Source organism: Macaca mulatta, chromosome 10, assembly GCF_049350105.2.
Source record: "Macaca mulatta isolate MMU2019108-1 chromosome 10, T2T-MMU8v2.0, whole genome shotgun sequence".
NCBI lineage: Eukaryota > Metazoa > Chordata > Mammalia > Primates > Cercopithecidae > Macaca > Macaca mulatta.
In genome coordinates this window covers 14676232-14697508 of record NC_133415.1, presented here as the reverse complement: position 1 = coordinate 14697508, position 21277 = coordinate 14676232, and the positions used below count along the sequence as shown (strand labels likewise).

At 52.7% G+C, this 21277-nt stretch overlaps 1 protein-coding gene across 2 annotated transcripts; it reads left to right on the top strand.

Annotated features, from left to right (window-relative positions):
- The first annotated feature begins 544 nt into the window (after positions 1 to 544).
- On the top strand, positions 545 to 19402 carry NCF4 (neutrophil cytosolic factor 4). Of its 2 annotated transcripts, XM_015150255.3 has the most exons (10): positions 545 to 802; positions 5852 to 5936; positions 6702 to 6855; positions 9139 to 9209; positions 12144 to 12271; positions 13378 to 13435; positions 14051 to 14149; positions 16967 to 17097; positions 17343 to 17408; positions 19016 to 19402. In XM_015150255.3, the coding sequence occupies exons 1-10, from the start codon at positions 771 to 773 to the stop codon at positions 19209 to 19211; spliced, it is 1020 nt and encodes a 339-aa protein (XP_015005741.1). In that variant the 5' UTR covers positions 545 to 770; the 3' UTR covers positions 19212 to 19402. The 2 variants fall into 2 exon arrangements, with proteins under 2 accessions (XP_015005741.1, XP_015005740.1); XM_015150254.3 differs by having other exon boundaries at positions 555 to 802; positions 16967 to 17408.
- Positions 19403 to 21277: the final 1875 nt, after the last annotated feature.

Here is a 21277-nt window from a genome sequence, read left to right as displayed (position 1 = left end):
AGGGCATAGGAGGCAGGCAGGGCAAGGACTCTGGACTTTCTCCTGAGCACAGGGTGATGAGGCAGCAGAGTTTAAGCAGGGAGGGTGAAACTCACTGATTGGCAGCCCTGTGAAAGAGGATTGGCTAGACATGGACATCTAAGGATGAGGAAAGGCACTCCCAGAGTGCCAGGGAGCATAAACCAAACTTCACACTCTAGGACGACAGAGGCCAGAGGAACCGGGAGGGCTTCCTGGAGGGGGTGGCATTTACTCTGGGCCTAAGGGATCACAGGAAAATGGAGACCAGCATTCCAGGCCTGGGGAAGAGTTCAGGCAAAGGCTTGGCAGTAAGAGAATAAGGGCTGGGTTTGATGGGCCAGAGGATGAGAAGTGACTCCCCAAGGTCACAAGACCCCCTGATGGCTGGGACCCCATCTCTGATGGAGCAACTTCTGATACCCAACTGAGGCTTAGTGCCAAGGACTGGCATCAAGGAAGTGAATTCCTGCAAACCTGGCACCCGAGGGTCCACTTCCTTAATTTCTGTGCAGCTGGGAGGTGAGGTAAGAGGAAGTGTGGGTCACAGGCTAGGCCAAGAAAGCCTGGAGGAGGAGCCTCTGCCAGAGTGGAGAGAAGCAGGCCTGAGCCTCCCCAAAGGCAGCTCTTGGGGACTCCCAGGACCGCAGGCTGAGACGAGAAGCAGGGTGGCTGGAGGAAGTGAGAGGTGAACTCAGCCTGGGACTGGCTGGGCGAGACTCTCCACCTGCTCCCTGGGACCATCGCCCACCATGGCCGTGGCCCAGCAGCTGCGGGCCGAGAGGTGAGTGCCGGAGTGTGGCCGCCCCCGGGCCTTCTCACTGCTCCTGATAGGCCTTGGGGAAAAAGGCCAGTCCTTCTGCAGTCCCTGATCAACATGAGAGGCTGGGGTTGAGTCAGAACCCAAATACTCAGAAATGCAGCCTCTCAGAACTGCTTTAAGGAAACTTTGAGCTGTGGCCCACCACCCTCAGACACAAATGAGAACACCGAGGCTCCAAGAGTGGGAGTGACTTGCCCACGGTCACACAATGAGTGACTGGCCGTGTCTGGAGAGAAATGCAGGTGTCCTGGGTCCCAGACTGGGGCCCTTTGCCTCACATGGGGATCAGCAATGACTTTCCATCTTCTATGCAAACAGAATTCACAGAATCTGGCTTGTTCTTCCTCTAATCAGGGCTTGCCTCAAATGTCACCTCCTCTGAGAAGCCTTCCTGACAGCCTTTACCTCATTGCTGTCTGACCCTTTGCCCTATTTCCCTTTTCTGCCTAGTTCTTATATTACTGGAATAATATTACATGCTCATTTATTATTTTTTTCTTTATCATTGGCTCCCCCATGAGAAGCAAGCTCCATGAGACATTTTGTCTGTTTTGATCACTGCTGTATCCCTAGAAGGTAGCTCATCCTTGTTGAGCACCAGGACCAAGGGCTCAATAAATGTTGCTAAATTAATGAATAAATGAATGGATGGATGGATCTTTGAGGTGAAAAATGTCTTAGATTCTTCTAGTCCAACCTTGCCTTTGTACAATTTAGAAATCTGAGGCCCAGGGAGGATAAGAGACTTACTCAGGGTCACAGAGAGTGACTGGCAAGGTTGGGGCTTGGAGCACAGCCTCACCAGCGTCTAGCCTCGTCGCTTGGGAAGTGTTTTCAGAATTCTTCCTTAGTAGCTAGGCCTGCGCTCTGAGCTACAGGGGCCCTGAGGACACAGAACCTGGCCCCTGCACCCCCTGGACTGGCACAGCAGGTGACCCCTGTTACCTAGGTGGAGGCCACTCGGGGTCACCAGAGACAGGCCAGGCTGTTGTGGGCCTACACGGGGAACAGAAGGCCCACGGTGGGGCCAGGGGCTGGAAGTAGAACCTGAGGGGTGTGTGGGGGCAAGGGCAGCAGAAGCAAATTCTTAGAGGGGAGCCTGTGTGGCCTTCCTGAGCCTCAGAGCAGGGTGCAGGAGCTGGGTAAGGCTGTCCGACCTCAATTCCTTCCTCCCCACACATGCTCCTGGTGGACCCAGCCGCACGCAAACTCGAACCTTCCGGAAACAGCAGCTGTTTGAGGCTTGGGCACTTCCTGCTTTCCGGGGTACAGGGTTCAGGGGATGACGCTGAGAGCTGGCCAGCAGCACTGTGTGCTCCCTCCCCTGCTCCCTGTCCGCTTTCAGTTGCCTTCGCCGTCAGACGGGGAGGGACTGCTTTTCATGAGGCCTTGAGCCAGGTACTGGGGACACGGGTCTTCCTGTACCTCGAAGGCCTTATCTGAAAGTGAGCCTGGATTATTCTGCTTGAGGTCAAAGCAGAGAGTACGAGGAGAGGGCACAGGTTGGCGCAGCAGGACTTTCTAGAACTCCAAGGCGAGACATCCAAAGATGGGGAGGGCTGCCTCAGGGGTGGCAAGTTCGGTTCCAACAGACATGCTTTGAGCACCTACTGTGTGCCAGGTGCCAGAAAAGCTGCCCTGGCTGCCCTCCAAGGATTCTTCCAACCTCAGCCTCCCCCGGGTCAGGCTTCAACGCCTCCCCCAGGCCAGGCTCCAAAGTCCGTGAACTACGCGAGTGTGTCTTGAGGCAGATTGTCCTGGCCCAGCAGGGCCTGGGTGAGGTCCCTAAGGGAGCGGATACTCCGGGGGACTTCCAGTTGGGTTTGCTGCTCTTCTTGCCTGCCCCGCAGGCAGCCAGGCCATTCTCATGCTGCCCATCAAAAAACTCCACAAATGCAGACGAGAGTAGTGGCCGTGTATTGAGCAGTACTGAGCACCTACTGTATGCCGGGCTCTGTTCTGGGCATTGGGATGTAGGGTGAGCAGAGTCCCTGCCCTTGTGGGGATTTTAGGGCTGTGTTTGTTACAGATGGGACTGCAGGACCACCCGGAGACATAAGTTCTTCTCCTGTCCCCATTTTACAGAGGAGGGAAGGAGCGGAGCACAGGGAGGAATCTTCCCAAGGCAGCTTGATCTTCTTGTCCCCAATGCTGTGACCGTGCCTCGAGCATCTGCCAATGCGTCTGCGAGGCATCAAGGCGCCTCATGAGCGGGCCCTGCCTGTCTCTCCGGCTGGTCTCTCATCACGTCCCGCCTCCCGCTCTGTGCTCCAGCCGTGCTCAGCTCCCTGCAGTTCCCTGAACTTGCCCCTCTTGCACAGCTGTGGCCTTTGCACTTGCTGTTCCCCCTGCCTGAAAGGCCTTTTATGCCATCCTGCGACCAACTCCTCTCTGCTTTTCCCGGCTGACCACTGGTGCTGCTCCTTCTGGGAAGCCCTCCTTGACCACCCTCAGCCCAAGGACGCCCTCTGACAGCACATGAGCCTCCATAGTACAAGCTCCTGCTCCCAATCTCTCCTATCTGCTGCGTGATTGATTCTTTGAGGGAATAGAATCATGGCCATGCTCCTGTTATAGTTCAAAATGCCATGTGCTTTTCCTTCCCAGCACTATGCCCATTTGAATTATGTCATTATCTGTTTAGTGTCCAGCATCCCCTTCCTTTCTCCTTGGAGCTGTGAGATCTGAGGAGCCCATATGTCTTAATGGGCTTAGAACAGTGTCTGGCCCACAGGCAGTGCCACATACAGGTTTGCTAAAATTATAATTAGTTTAGATGGGGACACAGGCCGAGATGGGCTGGGATTTTTTTTAAGTTCACACAGCACGTTGCTGGGAGGCTCAGAGTGCGGGGCAGTATGGCAGTGTTCAGTAACAGACCTCTGGAGTCAGACTACTACTGCTTGGGCTCAAATCCCAGCTTCCCGACTTTACTTGGGCTAAACTTACCGTGCCTCAGTCTCCTGATCTGTACAAAGGTGACACTGTCTTAGAAGAGCACCTGGTGACCTCAGGAAATAGGTAGCTGTCGTTCTTATTACCCAACCTGCCTGCTGCCCTGCTCAGGGCCTTTTCTACCCTTCAGGTTCCTTCCCGTGCGCCCCCCACCCCCACCTTCCTACCGTATCATACTGCAGAGGAAATTACCCAGGACAAGCACAGCCTCAGGGGAGAAAGTGGAGGAGGAAGCTTCTCCCAAGGGTATCACCGAGGGAGCAAGTGTAGAAAGTGAGTGGGGCTGGGCGGGGGGATTTCCACTACCTGCCCACTGCTACCCTGAGTCACCTCCGGGTGGCAGCCCCCTGAGTTCTGATGCAGCCTCAGATTCCAGGTCATGTGGGTCCGGCGTGGACTGGAACTAGGGTGTGTAGACTCCTGAGGTCCCAGCCAGCTCTGGGGTCTGGGACTTGGCAGCCTCTGCAATCCCCCCTACCACTGCCGCCCCTGCCACTCTCTCCCGTTTCCCACTTGCTGCACCAGAAGAATCATAGCTACTTCTTGTTTTTTCCTTGTCTGTCTCCAAGTGACTGAACTCAGTGACCCCTCAGAGACTCCTGGCTGTGCTTTCTCCCACTCCTTGGAAGTCTGTTTCCTCTTCCCCTATCTGTCCCTCAGACCCCTCCTCTGTTCCCTGGTAGCTCTTCACCGTGTCAGGAGCGGGGGTCTTAGCCACAAGCCACAGGCAGAAGATTATTCCTACCTCGCCCCTTTTAGCTGAGACCTCCCATGCTGAGATCCTGAGCTATACAACAGGCCTCTCAAATTAGCATGCCCCAAACTGAGTCCATCAACCCTGCCCCCGCATCCTGGCCAGAAGTGTGGGTGTCACTCTTGACAGTGCCTTTTCTTTTACCTCCACATCCAAACAGTACCCAGCCTCTCCCGATCGTAACTTAGGAACAACAAGAAATCGGTAATGTGTCTGTTGGAAATGCATTAGGCTGCAGGGAATGGAGGAACTGACGATGGCTTAAACAAACAGGAGATTAATTATTTGGTCACCTAACAAGAAGTCCCGGGAGGCCGAGGTAGGCAGATCACTTGAGGTCGGGAGTTTGAGACCAGCCTGGCCAAAATGGTGCAACCCCCTCTCTACTAAAAATACAAAACTCATCTGGGTGTGGTGGCTTGCCCTGTAATCCCAGCTACTTGGGAGGCTGAGGCAGGAGAATCACTCCAACCTGGGAGGCGGAGGTTGCAGTGAGCTGAGCTCACACCACTGCACTCCAGCCCGGGGAACAGAGCGAGACTCTGTCTCAAAAAAAAAAAAAAAAAAAAAAAAAAGTCCAGAGGTAAGCCATAGTTGGTTCTGTAGGCCAGTGACATCAGGACTAGCACCCCAGAGATTCCTTCGGCCTTTCTCATGTCTTGCTTCATGGAGACAACATAGCTGCTGTAGGTCTGGATGTCACACTTGCTTCAAGACCATGCTGAGCCTGTTCATCCCTTGGGATCAGGAAAGCAAGCACTCTGGGGAGTGCCCCATAGAGAGACTGCCTAATTGTGCCCAGGTTGGGGAAATCCTCAAAAAGGCGATGATATGTGAGCACTCTAGGGAGCCCCCTGCACCAGGCCTCCTCTTAGGTCTCATTGGCCAGAACAGGTCACATGGTTGCTCCTAACTGCAAGGGAGGCTGGAAAACAGGAGCTGGATGGTGATGTTTGGCTCAGACCCATCATGGTGCAATGGACAGCAATGTGTTAGACTATAATTTGGCTATTGCTATATGGCTGCCAGCTTCCAATTCCTGCACTCAACGTGGCCACCAGCTTCCCATTCCTACACTCAGTAAGGCCGCCAGCCTCCTATTCCTACACTCAAGGCCTGGACTGTGTCTTCTTGTCTCCATATTCCCAGGGTCAGTGGCAGGACCTGGCCTGGGAAAGGGTGCTAAGAGACGAATGTTAGATCCACAACATTGGTTTGCTTTGCACTCTACCTCATATCCGGTGGGCCCACAAAATACATCAGGGTGATAACCAGGATTTCTTTTCCTCTGCTACGCACAGTGACTTTGAACAGCTTCCGGATGATGTTGCCATCTCAGCCAACATCGCTGACATCGAGGAGAAGAGAGGCTTCACCAGTCACTTTGTAAGAGAGACTCCTGGACCTTCACCCTAGAACCTCTGAACTTCCACCCAGCTGACCTCTGAACCTTGTCCTCTGACCTCTGAACCTCCAATTCTCTGATCTCTTAACTTCTGTCTCAGTGGCTCTCAACAGGACCAATTTTGCCCATTTGACATTACCCTGGGAGATTCTGATTATTGCATCTTGGGGCAGGTCTATTTCACATCTAGTGGGTAGAATCCAGGGTGCTGCTAAACTCCCCACCATGCACAGGACAGCCCCGTCCCCGGTAAAGAGCTATCCGGCTCCAGCATGGTACTAAGGTTGAGAAATCCTGATTGCGTCCTTTGACCTCTGAACCTCCACCTGGAGAGTCGGGGGTGAGGGACTTTAGTGTTGCCCCCACAACACCCCTGTCATATTCAGACACAGATGGAGGGGGCATCCTGTACCCGCAACACAGCCAGGGGTAGGTTCACTCTGCACCACGACCTCCAAGGCATGGCTCCTCATTTCTTGGGCCTGAGTACGTGTTTGGCCTATTTCCAAGGGCTCTTGCCTCTAACACTAGGTCTCACTTCCTCTCTTTTTCCAGTTTGTTTGTTTTGTTTTGTTTTTGTTTTTTAGCAAAGCTTGTCTGCTTCTGGGGCACCAGCCTTTTGACTTGACACGGGTCTCTTCCAGAGACCCTTCTGCATCCTTATCCTCCTCCCCTTTTCCCCTCCGCCTTTTTTTGGCTTCTGCTCCTGGCCCCTGAGCCCTCCCCACAACCCCTGTCCTCCTTAGGTTTTCGTCATCGAGGTGAAGACGAAAGGAGGATCCAAGTACCTCATCTACCGCCGCTACCGCCAGTTCTATGCTTTGCAGAGCAAGCTGGAGGAGCGCTTCGGGCCAGATAGTAAGAGCAGCGCCCTGGCCTGTACCCTGCCCACACTCCCAGGTAGGCAGCCACTCCTGTCCTGCCGCTGCAGAGCTGCTGACTCTCCTTCCTTCCATGGCCCCTGACACTGTTCCGTGATTTGATCTCAACCCCAGTGAAAACTGTTCATGTAGTTTATAGCCCCCACTCCCGGCAGTCATGGACTGCCAAGCCCTCTCCCCACGGCTCCCCCTGCCTCACATTGTGGCTTCCACCCCAAGCACTCTAACCTCACAGCCCCGGAGCTCTGATGACAGTGGTGGCCACTCGCTCCTGCTGTCCACTACCAGGAGGCCACAGTCTGGAGCACGTCAGCACCCGGCCTCCCTTCCTTAGAGACAGGAATCCCCCAGTCTGGTCCCTAAACACACTGACTCACCTCCCTGCCTGCCCTCAGCTTCCTCCCACGAGACCAGCCCTCTGACTTCATAGTCTTGGCTTCTAGCGTCCCTGTGGCTCTCCTTCTTCCCCTGTCCTGCCAGGAAGTTGGGTAGCCTCACACCTCTGCTTACAAACAGTCCCCTCGCCCCCTGGTCTCCTGGTCCTTCCTCTCCAGCTGGATCCTAACATCCACCTTGGACAGCGCCAAGTTGCTTAACACCTGCCCCGTGGGAGGAAATCCCATCACGAATGGGTTACAAGGGGGTGGTCTCAGTGGCGCTCTTCATGCTCTGCAGGCCAGAGACAGGGACCATTGTCTCCCTTCCCCAAGCCTCAGGGCTCCAACCCCACCTCCGGCTTGTTTTTTCTGTCCCTGTCTCTCTGTCTCAGCATATGACCCCGCTCCTTCTCATCCAGCCCCACCAAGGAACTTGAAGCTCCCCCCAGGAGTCTTGCCTGCTCTAAGCCAGCCTCCCGTCTCAGGCTCCATTACTTTCCCTCCTCTCTCTTTTGGGGCTTTCCCCTGACAATCTACTCTTCCTTTTCCTTGTATATTCATCTTCTCCTTGATATACCAACTTCCTCTGCTAAGCGTCTCCACAGCCTCAACCCTCTTCTGTCTTTAAACAATCCTGAGCCATGAAACAGCATTCTTACAGCAAGGATCCCTGAGCCTCCGTGCCCCCAGGGCCCCTAAAGATCTCTTTCTTCTTCCTTTGGCAATCACATTCGCACACTGTCTCACGTTGGCATGGCCATCCTCCCAGCTTGGTTTAGCTCTGACTACTCCACAGAAATTCCTCTCGGTGAGGTGAGCCATGACCCATCGATTCTGGCTTCCATGACCAGTGCCAAGCCTCATCTTCACACCCCACTCCTTCCTCTGTTAAGCTTTCTCCAACCTCCGGAGGCACCAGTGTCTCCCAATACCCTTCCTACCTTACTAGAGATTCCTTCAGCTTCTCTGTTACAGAATCAACCTTCTCTGCTGCTCCTTGGATGGTGGGGATCCTCTGAGCGGACATCCTCTGTCCCCTGCCTTGTCTTCTCATTCCAAACACTCACCCTGGCAAACTGACCCATGTCTGGGACTTTAATTGTCACCTTCTTGCTCCTAACTCCCAAATGTCTAGCTCTAGCCCAGTGCCTCCTACCGCCACCACCACCACCTCTGTCCATCTCCTGGACACCAGGAGCCAGGCAAGTTTCAGGCTTGCTTCCTCCTGGGGGTTCTCTAGGTGAATGGTTCCACCAGTGCGCCCACCTGAAGGCACCTGGAGGAGACATTTGTCTCTTGGTAGCCCATCATATTTCCTTTTCCTCCAGAACAGTCTGCCTTGAGCTTGAGGAATTGTTCATTCATCCACTCAACAAATGTTAATTCATCTGGGCATGATTCTAGACCCATGGTTCTTAACTATGGTGGTATGTGGAAGTGCCTTGAGAGATGGAAAGAATCCCGGTTCTTGAGTCCCACCCCCAGAGATTCTGTTTTAATTGTTCTGGGGCAAGTGCTACACAGTGAGATATTTACAAGCTCCTCGGGCAGCTTGAATGTGCAACCAGTGTTGCCACTGTCCTGGGTGATGGGGGTACAGCTGTGAGCCAAGCAGATGAAAATCCTGCTGTCTTTGAACTAACAGTCGTGTGTGTGTGTGTGCGTGTGTGTGTGTATGTGTTTGGATGAACAGGCAGTAAATAAAAAATAAGACAAGAAAAATATCAGCTGGTGATAGCACAACTCAGAGGATGAAAGTTGGGTGGTGCCAGAGTGGCCACTTCAGCGCTGTGAAAAGATAACAGGGAAGAATGTTGAGCCATCGGGAAGGGGCTCCGGCCAGGGTTCCTGGCCTGCAGGGGCAGCCCTGAGCCCCGGGGCCGTGTTGGGCCAGGCTCCTAGGACAGCTGTTTGTCTCTTCTCAGCCAAAGTCTACGTGGGTGTGAAACAGGAGATCGCCGAGATGAGGATACCTGCCCTCAACGCCTACATGAAGGTACCAGTAGGCCTTGCCACCTTGGCACGTGGAAGGGCATGGAGTGTTGGTGGGGGAGCCCAAGTACCATCCATGTGTATGGCTTTGGGAACTGGAGCTGGCTCTCTGGCCCTGATGGCCCCATCTTCAATCCCTAAAGGCCTGGTCTGGGGAGAAAAACAGGATGCATCCTTAGGGTTCCGGGGATAGGAGCAGGAGCAATGGAGAAGGTACAGGAGCCACACTTGGAATTGACAAGTCTTCATTTAATGCTCTAAGCCCACAGGTAAATGTCTATGCCAGGTGTTAAGACACAAAGGTGAATTCCATACAGAGCCTGCCCCCAAGGTACCCACTGTCCCATGGGAATGCCAACAGGTGGATCATAAGATCACATGGAGACATATGTGTGCCTCCATCATGGGGGTGTGGCCAAGCAGGCCACAGGTTGCTCACATAGCATCTTTGTGCAAACTAGAGAAGGTCTCCTCTGGAACAACACACCCCCTCACCTGAGCATGGGCTGGATTTTAACTACACTCATGGGTCTTGGCTGGGGGTCCTTGTGTATTCTCCGACCTGCAAACTCTGCATCTCTATGAGATGGGAGCATAGAGGAAGGAGTATCTTAAAGGCAGAGGCCAAGGTGGTCCGGAAAGGACTTCCACTAGCCAGAGCCATCCAGGAAAGGGTCAGTGTTCCTCCTGAGGTGGCAGTGAGTGCACCATCACTAGAGGCCTGATAGTGACCTCAGGAAGCTGGCAAGGGAAGCCCTCCTCCCAGCCCAGAGGCGTCCTCACGGCTGAAGAGCACTGGACTATAGGGTCCTTTAATCTTGACTCTGACATTGACTGGCTGGGTGATTTGGAGTGAGTTGCCCATCCTCTCTGGGCCTTGGTTTTCACACTTGTGAAATGGAGCAGTGCCCTCTAGTATCACAGGAGTGAAGTTGGGATCTGTTGACAACAGGATGAGAAAGTGCTTTGTAAACTGTGAACCTGCTACCAGAATGTGAGAGATCTTGACTCTTGATGGAGGAAGGGAGCAGATGGAGGGCAGAGGAGGTGGGAGGAAGGAGGAGAGAGCAGGTAGCTGCAGGAATCCTGGGCTCTGAGCAGGGAAGAGGGAGGGAGGGAAGCTGAGTGGGCTCCCGCTGCTCCTTCAGGGTGGCTGAGGCTCCGCCTTTCTCCCCCAGGGCTAGAATAGGGGAGTGGGCTCTGGAGGGAGGGAGGGAAAGAGGAAGAGAAGGTAGGAGGTGAGGCTGGGGAACTGGGGCTCCTCATTCCACACCTGGTCTTAGCAACCAGCAGCCCAGAGGATCCATCTCTGCCTCTTTGTGTCCGATTGGGTTCCTGGAAGTCAGAGACCATTCAATGCAGGAATCTTTGCCACGGCCACCCCATCCTGTGCTTGCATACCCTCAGAGACGGGGAGCTCACTACCACTCTGCCCTGACCCAGGCTGCTTGTCTGGGTAGCTATGAGAAAAGCCCAACTCTCCGTAAGTCCTACCCACTGGTCTCACCCTGCCGTCATGAAGAATGTGAATCACGTGATAATGACAATTGCCTGGAACTACGTGAAGAGCTTTGACTGGCAACCAGAAAGCTCTTGATACACATTTATGGATACATGAATAATCTTATTTAATTCCCCAGTAACTTGTGAGTTAAGTGTGACAGAGCAGTTAGGTAGGTGGGATGAGATTTGAACTCACATATCTGTGACCCCAGGGTTTCAGCTCTTACCCACTGTGCCTCATTGTAATGAAAATGACAGTAACAATGATGATATCCAACTTTGATGGGCACCTGTTATACACCTGTTCTAAGGATTACGCATATATTTACTTATTTAATTCTCACACAATCCCACGAGGGAGAGGCTATTATTGTCCCCATTTTATTAATGACCATCTAGAGCCAGGTTTGCCCAAAGCTACACAGCTGGTGACAGGAAGAGCTGAGATTCGATCCCAGGAGCCCCTGGCTCCTGAAGCACCTCCCAGGCTGTCCCCATATGACAGCCTTTTCCTGACTCTGCATTGCCAGTTCCTCTCGGACAAAGTTCCCCGACCCCACCTCAACCTGCTGCCCCCATGAGATCCTCTGCAGGGCTCTGGGTGCCTCTGGGGCCTCAGTACCCAAAGCCAACCTCAGTGTCCCCAGACCTGTGTGCTTGGAGTTTGGTGAGATGACCCCGCCAGGCGCTCGGTGCTCGCGTCCTCACAACTTCAAGGTCTTTGCATCGTGGTGGGTGTAACCAGCTTGGATGAAACAAGGACACTAGGGCTTAAGTCTGGGTCCTGCCACTTAGCTCTGCTCTTCAGGGCCAGGTACTTCCCTCTCCAAGCCTCAGTTTCCCTAACTATGATATGAGATAAAGTATCAGGAAGCATTTTGTAGGCTATAATGCCACCAACTGTTGTTAATTTGGGTTATTTTGGGAGCCCCCACCCCCGCCGACTGTTGTCTCACCTTGAGTTTTGGGTAGCTTTTAGTGACAGATGGCTCTGGGTGCCCCAGCTCTGTCCCCTGCTAGGCTGTGTGGTCTTGGGCAGATCCCTTCACCTCTCTGATCCTAACTCATGGGATGCCAAGAGATGGAGCAAGGGCATGCATGTGATACCCACCTGGTAAAGTCACCACAAAGTCATGTTACTTGTCATCTCCATTATTGCTGTTTCTGGAAAACTTTAAGTCTTTTCTGAAGGGACTCTTCTCAAGCCCCTGGTCCCTCTCCTGACCTTGGACCCAGGAGCAGAGCTTGTGAAGTGTTACCTTCAGCATGCTGAGTTTTCTTATTTTTTTTTAAACAACGTGTTTCTGTTATCAGGCAACATGCATTAGTAAAGAGAGGAGGGCTGATGTCAGGGCTCGGGGATGGGACATCCGGGCTGGGGTGTCCAGATCCTTCTGCTGACTACCCCACTGGTTCTGCTGTCTCACCCACACAGAGCCTGCTCAGCCTGCCGGTCTGGGTGCTGATGGACGAGGATGTCCGGATCTTCTTTTACCAGTCACCCTATGACTCAGAGCAGGTGCCCCAGGCACTCCGCCGGCTCCGCCCGCGCACCCGGAAAGTGTAAGTGACCAGCCCCTGGGCTTCCACATGGCCAGACCCCTGGGTCCCTGCTGGAAAAGCATCTCTTTTCCCCGAAAGGAGAGAAGGAAAATACAGATCAGCCATATCCCTGGACACTCCAGGGTGATTTGGTTTATTCAATGGGTTTAGAAAGTAGTGTTCAGGTTTGGAGGGACAGAGGGTGTGTGCCTCTCAATGTGATCATAAGGACTGGAAGACAAGGACTGGGATATTGACTCTGGAGAGTCTGGTGCCACAGCAACCACTGGGGATGACCCAGAAGCTCTGGGTGCCTGGAAAGAATTGGGGGCAGAGAGGAGGGAAGAGCTGCCTTATCCACAAACATTCTCTGAGCAGCTCTGGGAATGCCTTCTCCTGGTGTGTTGGAGCTCCGTGGGGCCAGCTGTGGCTCTGGTTGTATCACGCTGGCCTCCAGGGCACACTGCTCCTCCCTTATTCCAAAAATCCCATCCCTCCCACCAAAAATTCAGCCACTCATAGACTGCTTGACTTCCAAAGCCCAGGTTGCTGCTACTAAGAATTCTGGAAAAAGCAGGACGGAACTCCTGAGCTCCCCACCAGCTCCTCCCTCCGCTTCCTCCCACCAATGTCTCCAAGGGTCCTCTCCATGCCTGGCATCTCCCCTGTGCACACAGTGAGGTGTGTCTTAATTCCAGCTGTGCCACATGGCAGCCACAGGCCCCAGAGCAAGGCACTTCACCTCTCCAACCTTCAGTTTCCCTCCGCTGAAAAATTACAACGGTCACATTTACATCAGAGCTTGGTTGTAGGGAGCAGAGAAACAAACAAATCTGAACACTTTGGCAAGTGAAAGGCATGGAATGAGCATGTATCCCCTTCCCCACCTGCTTTCTGAGCCTGGCTTCCTGGTCCATAAAGAAGGGAGAACAACCCTACCTCCAAAGTGGTTGTGAAGATTTGGGGACAAGTGTGCCTACCTGGAGGAGGAATTGCAGCCACATTTCAGCATCTTCTCTCTCCCCCGCCTTCCCAGCTCCTTGCAAGGGGCTCCTCTGGACACAGAAGCAGGAAGCTGGGCCCTGAGAGAATCACACGGCTAACAAGCCCCTCTTCTCTCTCCACAGCAAAAGCGTGTCCCCACAAGGCAACAGCGTTGACCGCATGGCAGCTCCGAGAGCAGAGGTATCCCCCACCCCCGTGCTGGCCAGGCTCTCACACTTTGGGCATCGGCCTTGGCCCCCTTGCCAGCCACTGGGCCTCTCCTGCTGGGCGCTGCTGTGTGCCTGGGAGAGTGCTGAGCACCTGGAGGAAGGAAGGGGTTACAGCCTCAGCCTCTGCCACTGGGCATTCCAGAGCCCAGCTAAGGGGAGGGAATGTGACCAACGTGCGGAGCCAGAGGGGAACACTTCCATCCGTATGCTCCTCCAGTCAGTTTGCCTGAGCCTCCTCTGAGTCGGCCCTGCCTTAGGCATGGAAGCCGCAGAGATGACTCAGACAAGGCCCAGCCTGCGATGAAGCCTGGGGACCAGGGTAGGTCTCAGCCCAGAGAGTTCGAACCCTTCCGTGTGTGCTCACCCCCACCAGCTCTGGAAGGAGCACCCAACCTAGAGTCAGGGAGACCTGGGTTCAATTCCCAGCTCCTCCACTAAAAAATGAGATGGCCTCAGACAAGTCGCTTATTCTCCCCGAGCCTCAGTTTCTACATCTGTAAAATGGGAGACTAAAGTATGTAAGGCACTTCTGTAGGAACTCAGTGAGTGTTTTCTCCTTCCCTCCTTACTGCATGCTTCTCCTCAGGCTCTATTTGACTTCACTGGAAACAGCAAACTGGAGCTGAATTTCAAAGCCGGAGATGTGATCTTCCTCCTCAGTCGGATCAACAAAGACTGGCTGGAGGTGAGTTCAGAAGTGAGGATGGAGGTGAGATTAGAGGTGGGGTTGGAGGTGAAATTAAAGGTGAAGATGGAAGTGAGGGTGGAGGTGAGATTGGAGGTGAGGATGAAGGTGAGGGTGGAGGTGAGATTGGAGGTGAGGAAGGTGAGGGTGGAGATGAAGCTGGAGGTGAGGATGGAGATGAGGGTGAAGGTGAGGATGGAGGTAAGGGTGGAGGTGAGGATAGAGGTGAGATTGGGGGTAAGGTTGGAGGTGAGAATGGAGGTGAGATTGGAGGTGAGGATGGAGGTGAGCGTGGAGGTGAGATTGGAGGTGAGGGTGGAGGTGAGATTGGAGGTGAGATTAGAGGTGAAGATGGAAATGAGAATGGAAGTGAGATTGGAGATGTGGTTAGAGGTAAAGATGGAGGTGAGGACAGAGGTGAGGAAGGTGAGTTTGCAGGTAAGGATGGAGGTGAGATTAGAGGTGAGGATGGGAGTGAGTTTGGAGTCGAGGATGAAGGTGAGGTTGGAAGTGGGGTTAGAGATGAGGTTGGAGGTGAGGTTTGGAATAAGGATGGAGGTGAGGTTGGAGGTGAGGATGGAGGTGAGAATGCAGGTAAGGTTAGGCTGAGATTAGAGGTGAGGCTGGAGGTGAGGTTGCCTCAGGCATTGTGTGCTTCAGAGACTGAGGACCGTCTCAGAAGGCCTCAGGGAAGAGATGCTATCTGAGGATAGTCCTGGAGATCCAGGCAGGTTGGGAAGCCTGCGGGAACACAGCCTTTGGGGAGGCAGATGTTCGGTGGGAGCAGAACATTCTGGAGCTCATGCACTTGTCTTTGGTTCTGACCCTGAAAAATGGGCTGCTTAGGTCAAGTAAGTTCACCTACTGAGTTTAGTTTCTTGGTCTGCAGTAGGTGTCTCAGCAGGGGCACTATTGACATTGGGGCCAGATGGTCCCTTGTGGGGTTGTCCTGAGCATTGCAGGGTGTTCAGCAACATCCCGGCCTCTCCACTAGATGCCAGCAGCACTGCTAAGTTGCAGCAACCACATGGCTGTCCAGATAATTTGCTCCTGAGCGGCGAAATCGCAGCCACTTGTGTAATATGGGACAATGGTACACACCCTGCCTGCAGCAATAAAAGCTGCTGATGAAGAGCGTGAACTCAGAGTCAGCCTGTTTGGGCCATTTCCTAGCTCTGTTTTTCACTAGCTTTGTGGACCTTTGGAAACTTGCTCAAACTTGTGGTTTCCTTTTCTGTAAATGTTTCTTCATCGGCTTCCTGGAAGGGGTAAAGGAGGTGGTAGATGGCCAGGGCTCGCCCCAGAGCCTGAATGTGTGGCGCCTGGCCAGGTACTAGGGTCATTAGGAGACCTAAATGAAACTTCAAAGCCAGGGCCTTTCCCAGTCACTGCTTTGTCCCAGCATGGCCCACAGAAGGGCTCCGTTCTCACTCAGTGAGTGGAGGTGGGAAGTGGCTGTGTTGGGCCTTGGCCTGGGGCCAGCCTTTCGTATTAGGTCCTGTCTTCAGACTTAGTGCTCCTGTGGGGAGTGCCTGAAGGAGGTTCTGGGACAGACCCAGAGGCGGGGTCAGCCCCCGGGAGTCCCAGGACCTCTAAGAGTTGGGTTGGGTCCCTGGCGTCCAGGCCCTGGAGAGGAGCTAGTAGTAGCTACTGGTTTAGCCAGTTTAGCAGTTTCCATTTTACCCTAATCATAGGTCTCCTTCTCAGGAATTCAGGGCTCTTACAGCTGCCTGAGGAGTATCTCTGGGTCACTTTCTAGAAATAGAAAACATGTATTGCCTTCCTGTTTTCCTGAAAGTCCTACTTATCAGTTCGCTAACTAACTGCTGGCCTCAGGGGCAGGGAAGGAACCACCTTGAACCTTGGTTAATATGTTTGCAAAATGGCATGTAAATAATCCGTCTTCCATAGGGTTGTTGTGAAGATGAACAGAACACGTGCCCAAAGCCCAGGCCGTGGCCGGGTCTGGGTCTGATTTGTGGCTACGTGGTCTAGAGCAGAGGCACAATTGTATCTGATGAATGAATGAGTGGGATCATCAGCAGGGCCCTTCCTCATCCCTCATCCTCTTCCTTCCATGTTCTATTTTCATCTGTAACACCTGCCACCATCGGACTCGTTGGGTAGGTCATTGTTCACAGCGCGCGCACCCTGTCATTCTCCATCGTACTGGAAACTCCGTGGGGGCAAGGACTTATTATTTATTATTATTATTATTATTTTTTGAGACAGAGTTTCAACTCTTGTTGCCCCGGCTGGAGTGCAATGGCGCGATCTTGGCTCGCTGCAACTTCCACCCCGCAGGTTCAAGTGATTCTCCCGCCTCAGCCTCCCGAGTAGTTGGGATTATAGGCATGCGCCAACATGCTCGGCTAATTTTTATATGTTTAGTAGAGACGGGGTTTCGCCAAGTTGGCCAGGCTGACCTCAGGTGATCCGCCAACCTCAGCCTCCCAAAGTGCTGGGATTGCAGGTGTGAGCCACTGTGCCAGGCCCAAGGACTTTTATCTATTTTGAGAGCCCAGAGCCTGTCAAGTGCCTGGTTCTCAAGAAGTCTTTGTTGAATGAATGAGTGAATGAGTGAGACAAAAGCAGCTTTCTATATAATCCAGACCCTGACATATTGTAAAACCCAAATATAAGCCTTCTTAGAAGTGACCAGCTCAGTGAACTTCCTCGCCTTCTCTCCTCCCTCTACAGAAGAAGACCAGGACCTCGTCTGCCTTTCCCCGTCATTAGAACGGGGCTGAGGGCTCCGAGGTGTGGCTCTGCTGCCTCTCCTCTCACCAGCCTGGCATGCCTTCTCTTCCTCTGCAGGGCACTGTCCGGGGAGCCACAGGCATCTTCCCTCTCTCCTTCGTGAAGATCCTCAAAGACTTCCCTGAGGAGGACGACCCCACCAACTGGCTGCGCTGCTACTACTACGACGACACCGTCAGCACCGTCAAGTTTGTGGCCTGGGAGGGAGGGGCCTGTCCAGCCTTCCTGCCATCCCTACCACCGCCACCTCTCGTATCACCCTCTCTTGGGTCCCTCTCCCACTCCAAAGCCCCCAGTGGCTCCCAGATGAGCCACAATGCTGTAACAAGACATCAACGTCCAGGGTGGCCTGGCCAGCCTCATTCCCCTTTTCCCCACCCCACACCCCACTTCCAGCCTGATGCCTCCTTACCCCAGCCTGTCACCCCCTTAGAGACATCGCGGTGGAGGAAGATCTTAGCAGCACTCCCCTATTCAAAGACCTGCTGGAGCTCACGAGGTGAGGGACTGGGAATGGGGCTGGGGAGCCAGACACTCTGGAGAAGAGAGCGCAGGGAGAAATGTTAAACGCTAGTACGAAGGTGCTGGGGTTTTGCATGTACTTTGTCTTCTCGTTTTATCCACAGCCCAGCCCTACAGGTTAGGTAGCATCTCCCCACTTTAGAGACGAGTGGGGAAGCCGCAGAGAGGTTAGGGGACTTGGCTGAGCTCACACAAGTTGTGGGTTTAGATCCGGATCTGCAGCTGGAGCTAAAGTCTCTCGGGCTAAAAGCCTTGGACTTGAGCCATCCACCCTCAGGGACTCACTACCCACCCCAGGTCCAGGACATTGCTGGACAGTTATTTTACAGAACAGTAATTGCATTGTTACATTTCTGACTGTAAAAGTTGTACCAACTCATTATATATATATATATGTGTGTGTGTGTGTATATATATATGTGTGTGTATATATATGTGTGTGTGTATATATATGTGTGTGTGTATATATATATATATGAAATGTCAGTAACCATGTCAGAAAGATACGAAGAAGTGAAATCACCTCATATTTTTACCCGCCTCGTTAGTGACGTACACTCAGATTTCTTCAGTACTTATATCCCACACACACATGCACACACAAAAGTTACTTTGGCTGCACAAAACCTTTCTGTGGCTACATCATTAATATGGCCATGTGCTTTTACTGGCCTCTTAGGATTTCTTCTACTTTTTTACTACTCTAAACAACGTTGTACAGACCATCTTAGTTCACCTATTTGATGACTTATCTGATCATTTCCTTGTAATGATGCTCAAGAAGTAGATTTGGGGATTAAAGCATTTGCAAGTCTCACAGCCTTCTGGCCCACGTTGTCAAACTACTGGTAGAAAGTTCAGATCAATTTCTATGTACACCAGCTAAGTAGAAGGATGCGCATCTTCCTGCACCCAGGCCAGACAGTTCCTGTCCTTACAAGGTTCTCCTCAATAGCCTCACACAGGTTTCTCTCTGAGGCTTTATACGGCCCTACTCTGTGCCCAGTCAAACCTACTCTTCTTCACAACTCTTAAGCTTTTAGCACATTTATACACAAGACACTTCAGGCTGTGCCACTAATTTCCTGTGAAAGTCTCTTCTCTTTTTTTTTTTAAGATGGAGTCTCACTCTGTTGCCCAGGCTGGAATGCATGGTGCAATCTCAGCTCACTGCAACCTCTGCCTCCCGGGTTCAAGTGATTCTCCTGCCTTAGCCTCCTGAGTAGCTGGGATCACAGGTGCATGCCACCACGTCCAGCTAATTTTTGTATTTTTAGTAGAGACAGGGTTTCATCATGTTGGCCAGGCTGGTCTCGAACTCCTGACCTCAGGTGATCTGCCCACCTCGGCCTCCCAAAATGCTGGAATTACAGGTGTGAGCCACCACACCCAGCCTCTTCTCCGTTTTAGGCCTCGATATCCCCATCTGTACAATGGGAGGTTGGATTATTTGGATGACACAGGCTTGTGTCAGGCTCTGACCTTTTCTCACTCCTGGCTTCAGGACAGAAAACTTTTTTACCCCCTCTTCCTACCCCTACCCCATGCTTAGGCCCTTTGATTATCCCTGACTTTCCCATGCAGGCGGGAGTTCCAGAGGGAGGACATCGCCCTGAATTACCGGGACGCTGAGGGGGATCTGGTTCGGCTGCTGTCAGATGAGGACGTGGTGCTTATGGTACGGAAGGCTCGCGGCCTCCCCTCCCAGAAGCGTCTCTTTCCCTGGAAGCTGCACATCACGCAGAAGGACAACTACAGGGTCTACAACACGACGCCATGAGCTGACAGTGTCCCTGGAGCAGTTAGGGGACACCAGCAAGAACCTTCAGCTCTCAGAGGAGATTAGGACCAGGAAAACCTGGGGGAATGGGCAGACTTCCCGTCTCTGAGGCCGGTGGACCCATGGGGTTTGTAATCTGTCTCTTTCTACTCTTTACATCTGATTTAAATAAACCATTCCATCTCAACGGGGCAGGCTTCAGGGAAAGAGTGTCTTTCATGCGAGTAAAATACAATTTAAGGAGCATCCACGGGGAGGCCATTTATATCTGGCAGGGGCCCTGGCTCTGAGACCTCTGTCCTGCCACCCCATTTCCTTGCTCTGTCCCTGTGTTGGGGGAAAACCTGAGGGTCCCCAAGCCATATCCCTTCTCCCTCCCACTGCTCCCCTTTTCCTGCGATTGGCCACCTGCCCCACAGAAGTGATCTGCTCTGGGTGCCCTCCAAAGCCCCACCAATACCAAGTCCTCAGCTGTGTGATGAGGGTCAGGAGCTCTCCTCTGCCTTCCTGTGTCTGCTGCTCTGTGGGGGCAGGGAGGCAGGTCTCGGGGTTGGTTGTCTCCACTGTAAATAGGGGGAGGACTCTGGTCTCATCCAGGAGGAGGGGGACACAAAGCAGTGGGATCATCTTCTCTGAGCTGAATCTCCTATCCTAATCCGCCAAAAATTAAACAGGTGTCACTCCCAGAATGGTGGTGCAAGGAGCTTGGTGGACTCTCTCCCCAGGGAAACAGCGGTTTAACTGATGAGAGATACTTAAAATCAACTGTTTAAAGTCTCTGGAAATTGTTCTAAGGGCACAGAGCACATGGAGAAACAGCTGTTCAAGAAGATCATTAACGTCTCAGTAAGAAGAGCGAATCAGTGGCATTTGAGACACATTGTGTTCCCGTCCCCCACCCCCAGCTCCATGTGATGGAAACTCTACTCCAGATACTCCACTCTGGATGGATGCAGCCAGGAAGATGGGCTCCCTCATCCCTCAGCGCCTAACCTTCCACAATTTCACCACAGGAGGAATAGGCTACCAGGATCTCTTCTCTCTGTAGCCCTGTGTTGTAGAATCACTATTCCAGGCCATTACAGCAGAGAGGACTGAGTTTCCTACAGTTCCCATAGAAAGCACCAGGAAATTTGGGAGACCGAGACGGGTGGATCAGGAGGTCAGGAGATCGAGACCATCCTGGCTAACACAGTGAAACCCCATTTCTACTAAAAATACAAAAATTAGCCAGGTGCGGTGGCGGGTGCCTGTAGTCCCAGCTACTGCGGAGCTTGCAGTGAGTGAAGATCGCGCCACTGCACTCCAGCCTGGGTGACAGAGCGAGACTCCATCTCAAAAAAAAAAAAAAAAAAAGTACCAGGAAATTGAGCTTAAGCAACAGAAATCGATCGTCTCACAGTTCTGAATGCTAAGTGTCCTCCACAGGAGGACATGCTCCCTATGAAATATGAAGGGAAATCCTTCCTTGCCTTTTCTTAGCTTCTGATGGTTTACCAGCAATGTTTGGTGCTCCTTAGCTCATTGGTGGATTGCTCTGTCTTCACATGGCATTCTCCCTGTGTGTATTTACACTGTCTTCCCTCTGTGCATGTCTGTCTCTGCATCCAAGTTCCCCCTTGTATAAGGACACAAGTCATATTGGACTAGGGCCCATCCTAGTGATCTCGTTTTACCTTGATTACCTCTACAAACCTCCTCTTTCCAAATAAGGTCACATTCTGGAGTACTAGGGGTTAGGACTTCAACATGTCATTTTTAATTCCAATATAACACTTCAACCCATGACACTCCCTTTACTCACTCAGCTCCCCCTTCTAGGGCAAGGGCTCTGGAATAGGTGTAGCAGGCTAGGAATGCTGGACCTTAACCCCCTGGTAGGGCAGGGGTTCCATGCTAAGAGGGGCAACCTGAGATCAAGGGATACCGTACTCCACTCCAATGCCCACTCACAGAGCAGGATGTCACTCTTGGAGAAGCAGGCTGATTTCCCTATCCCCAGATCTGGTGCAGTGGTGCAGAGGTTCTGCCCAGGGAGAGAGTCAGACCTTAGGGATGGATAATTC

Coding starts and splice junctions, on each gene's coding strand:
- NCF4 (XM_015150254.3), top strand. CDS start 771: ATGGCCGTGGCCCAGCAGCTGCGGGCCGAGAG. Junction 5,937..6,701: donor GAGGCTTCACCAGTCACTTT/GTAAGAGAGACT, acceptor TGTCCTCCTTAG/GTTTTCGTCATCGAGGTGAA. Junction 12,272..13,377: donor CGCCCGCGCACCCGGAAAGT/GTAAGTGACCAG, acceptor CTCTCTCCACAG/CAAAAGCGTGTCCCCACAAG.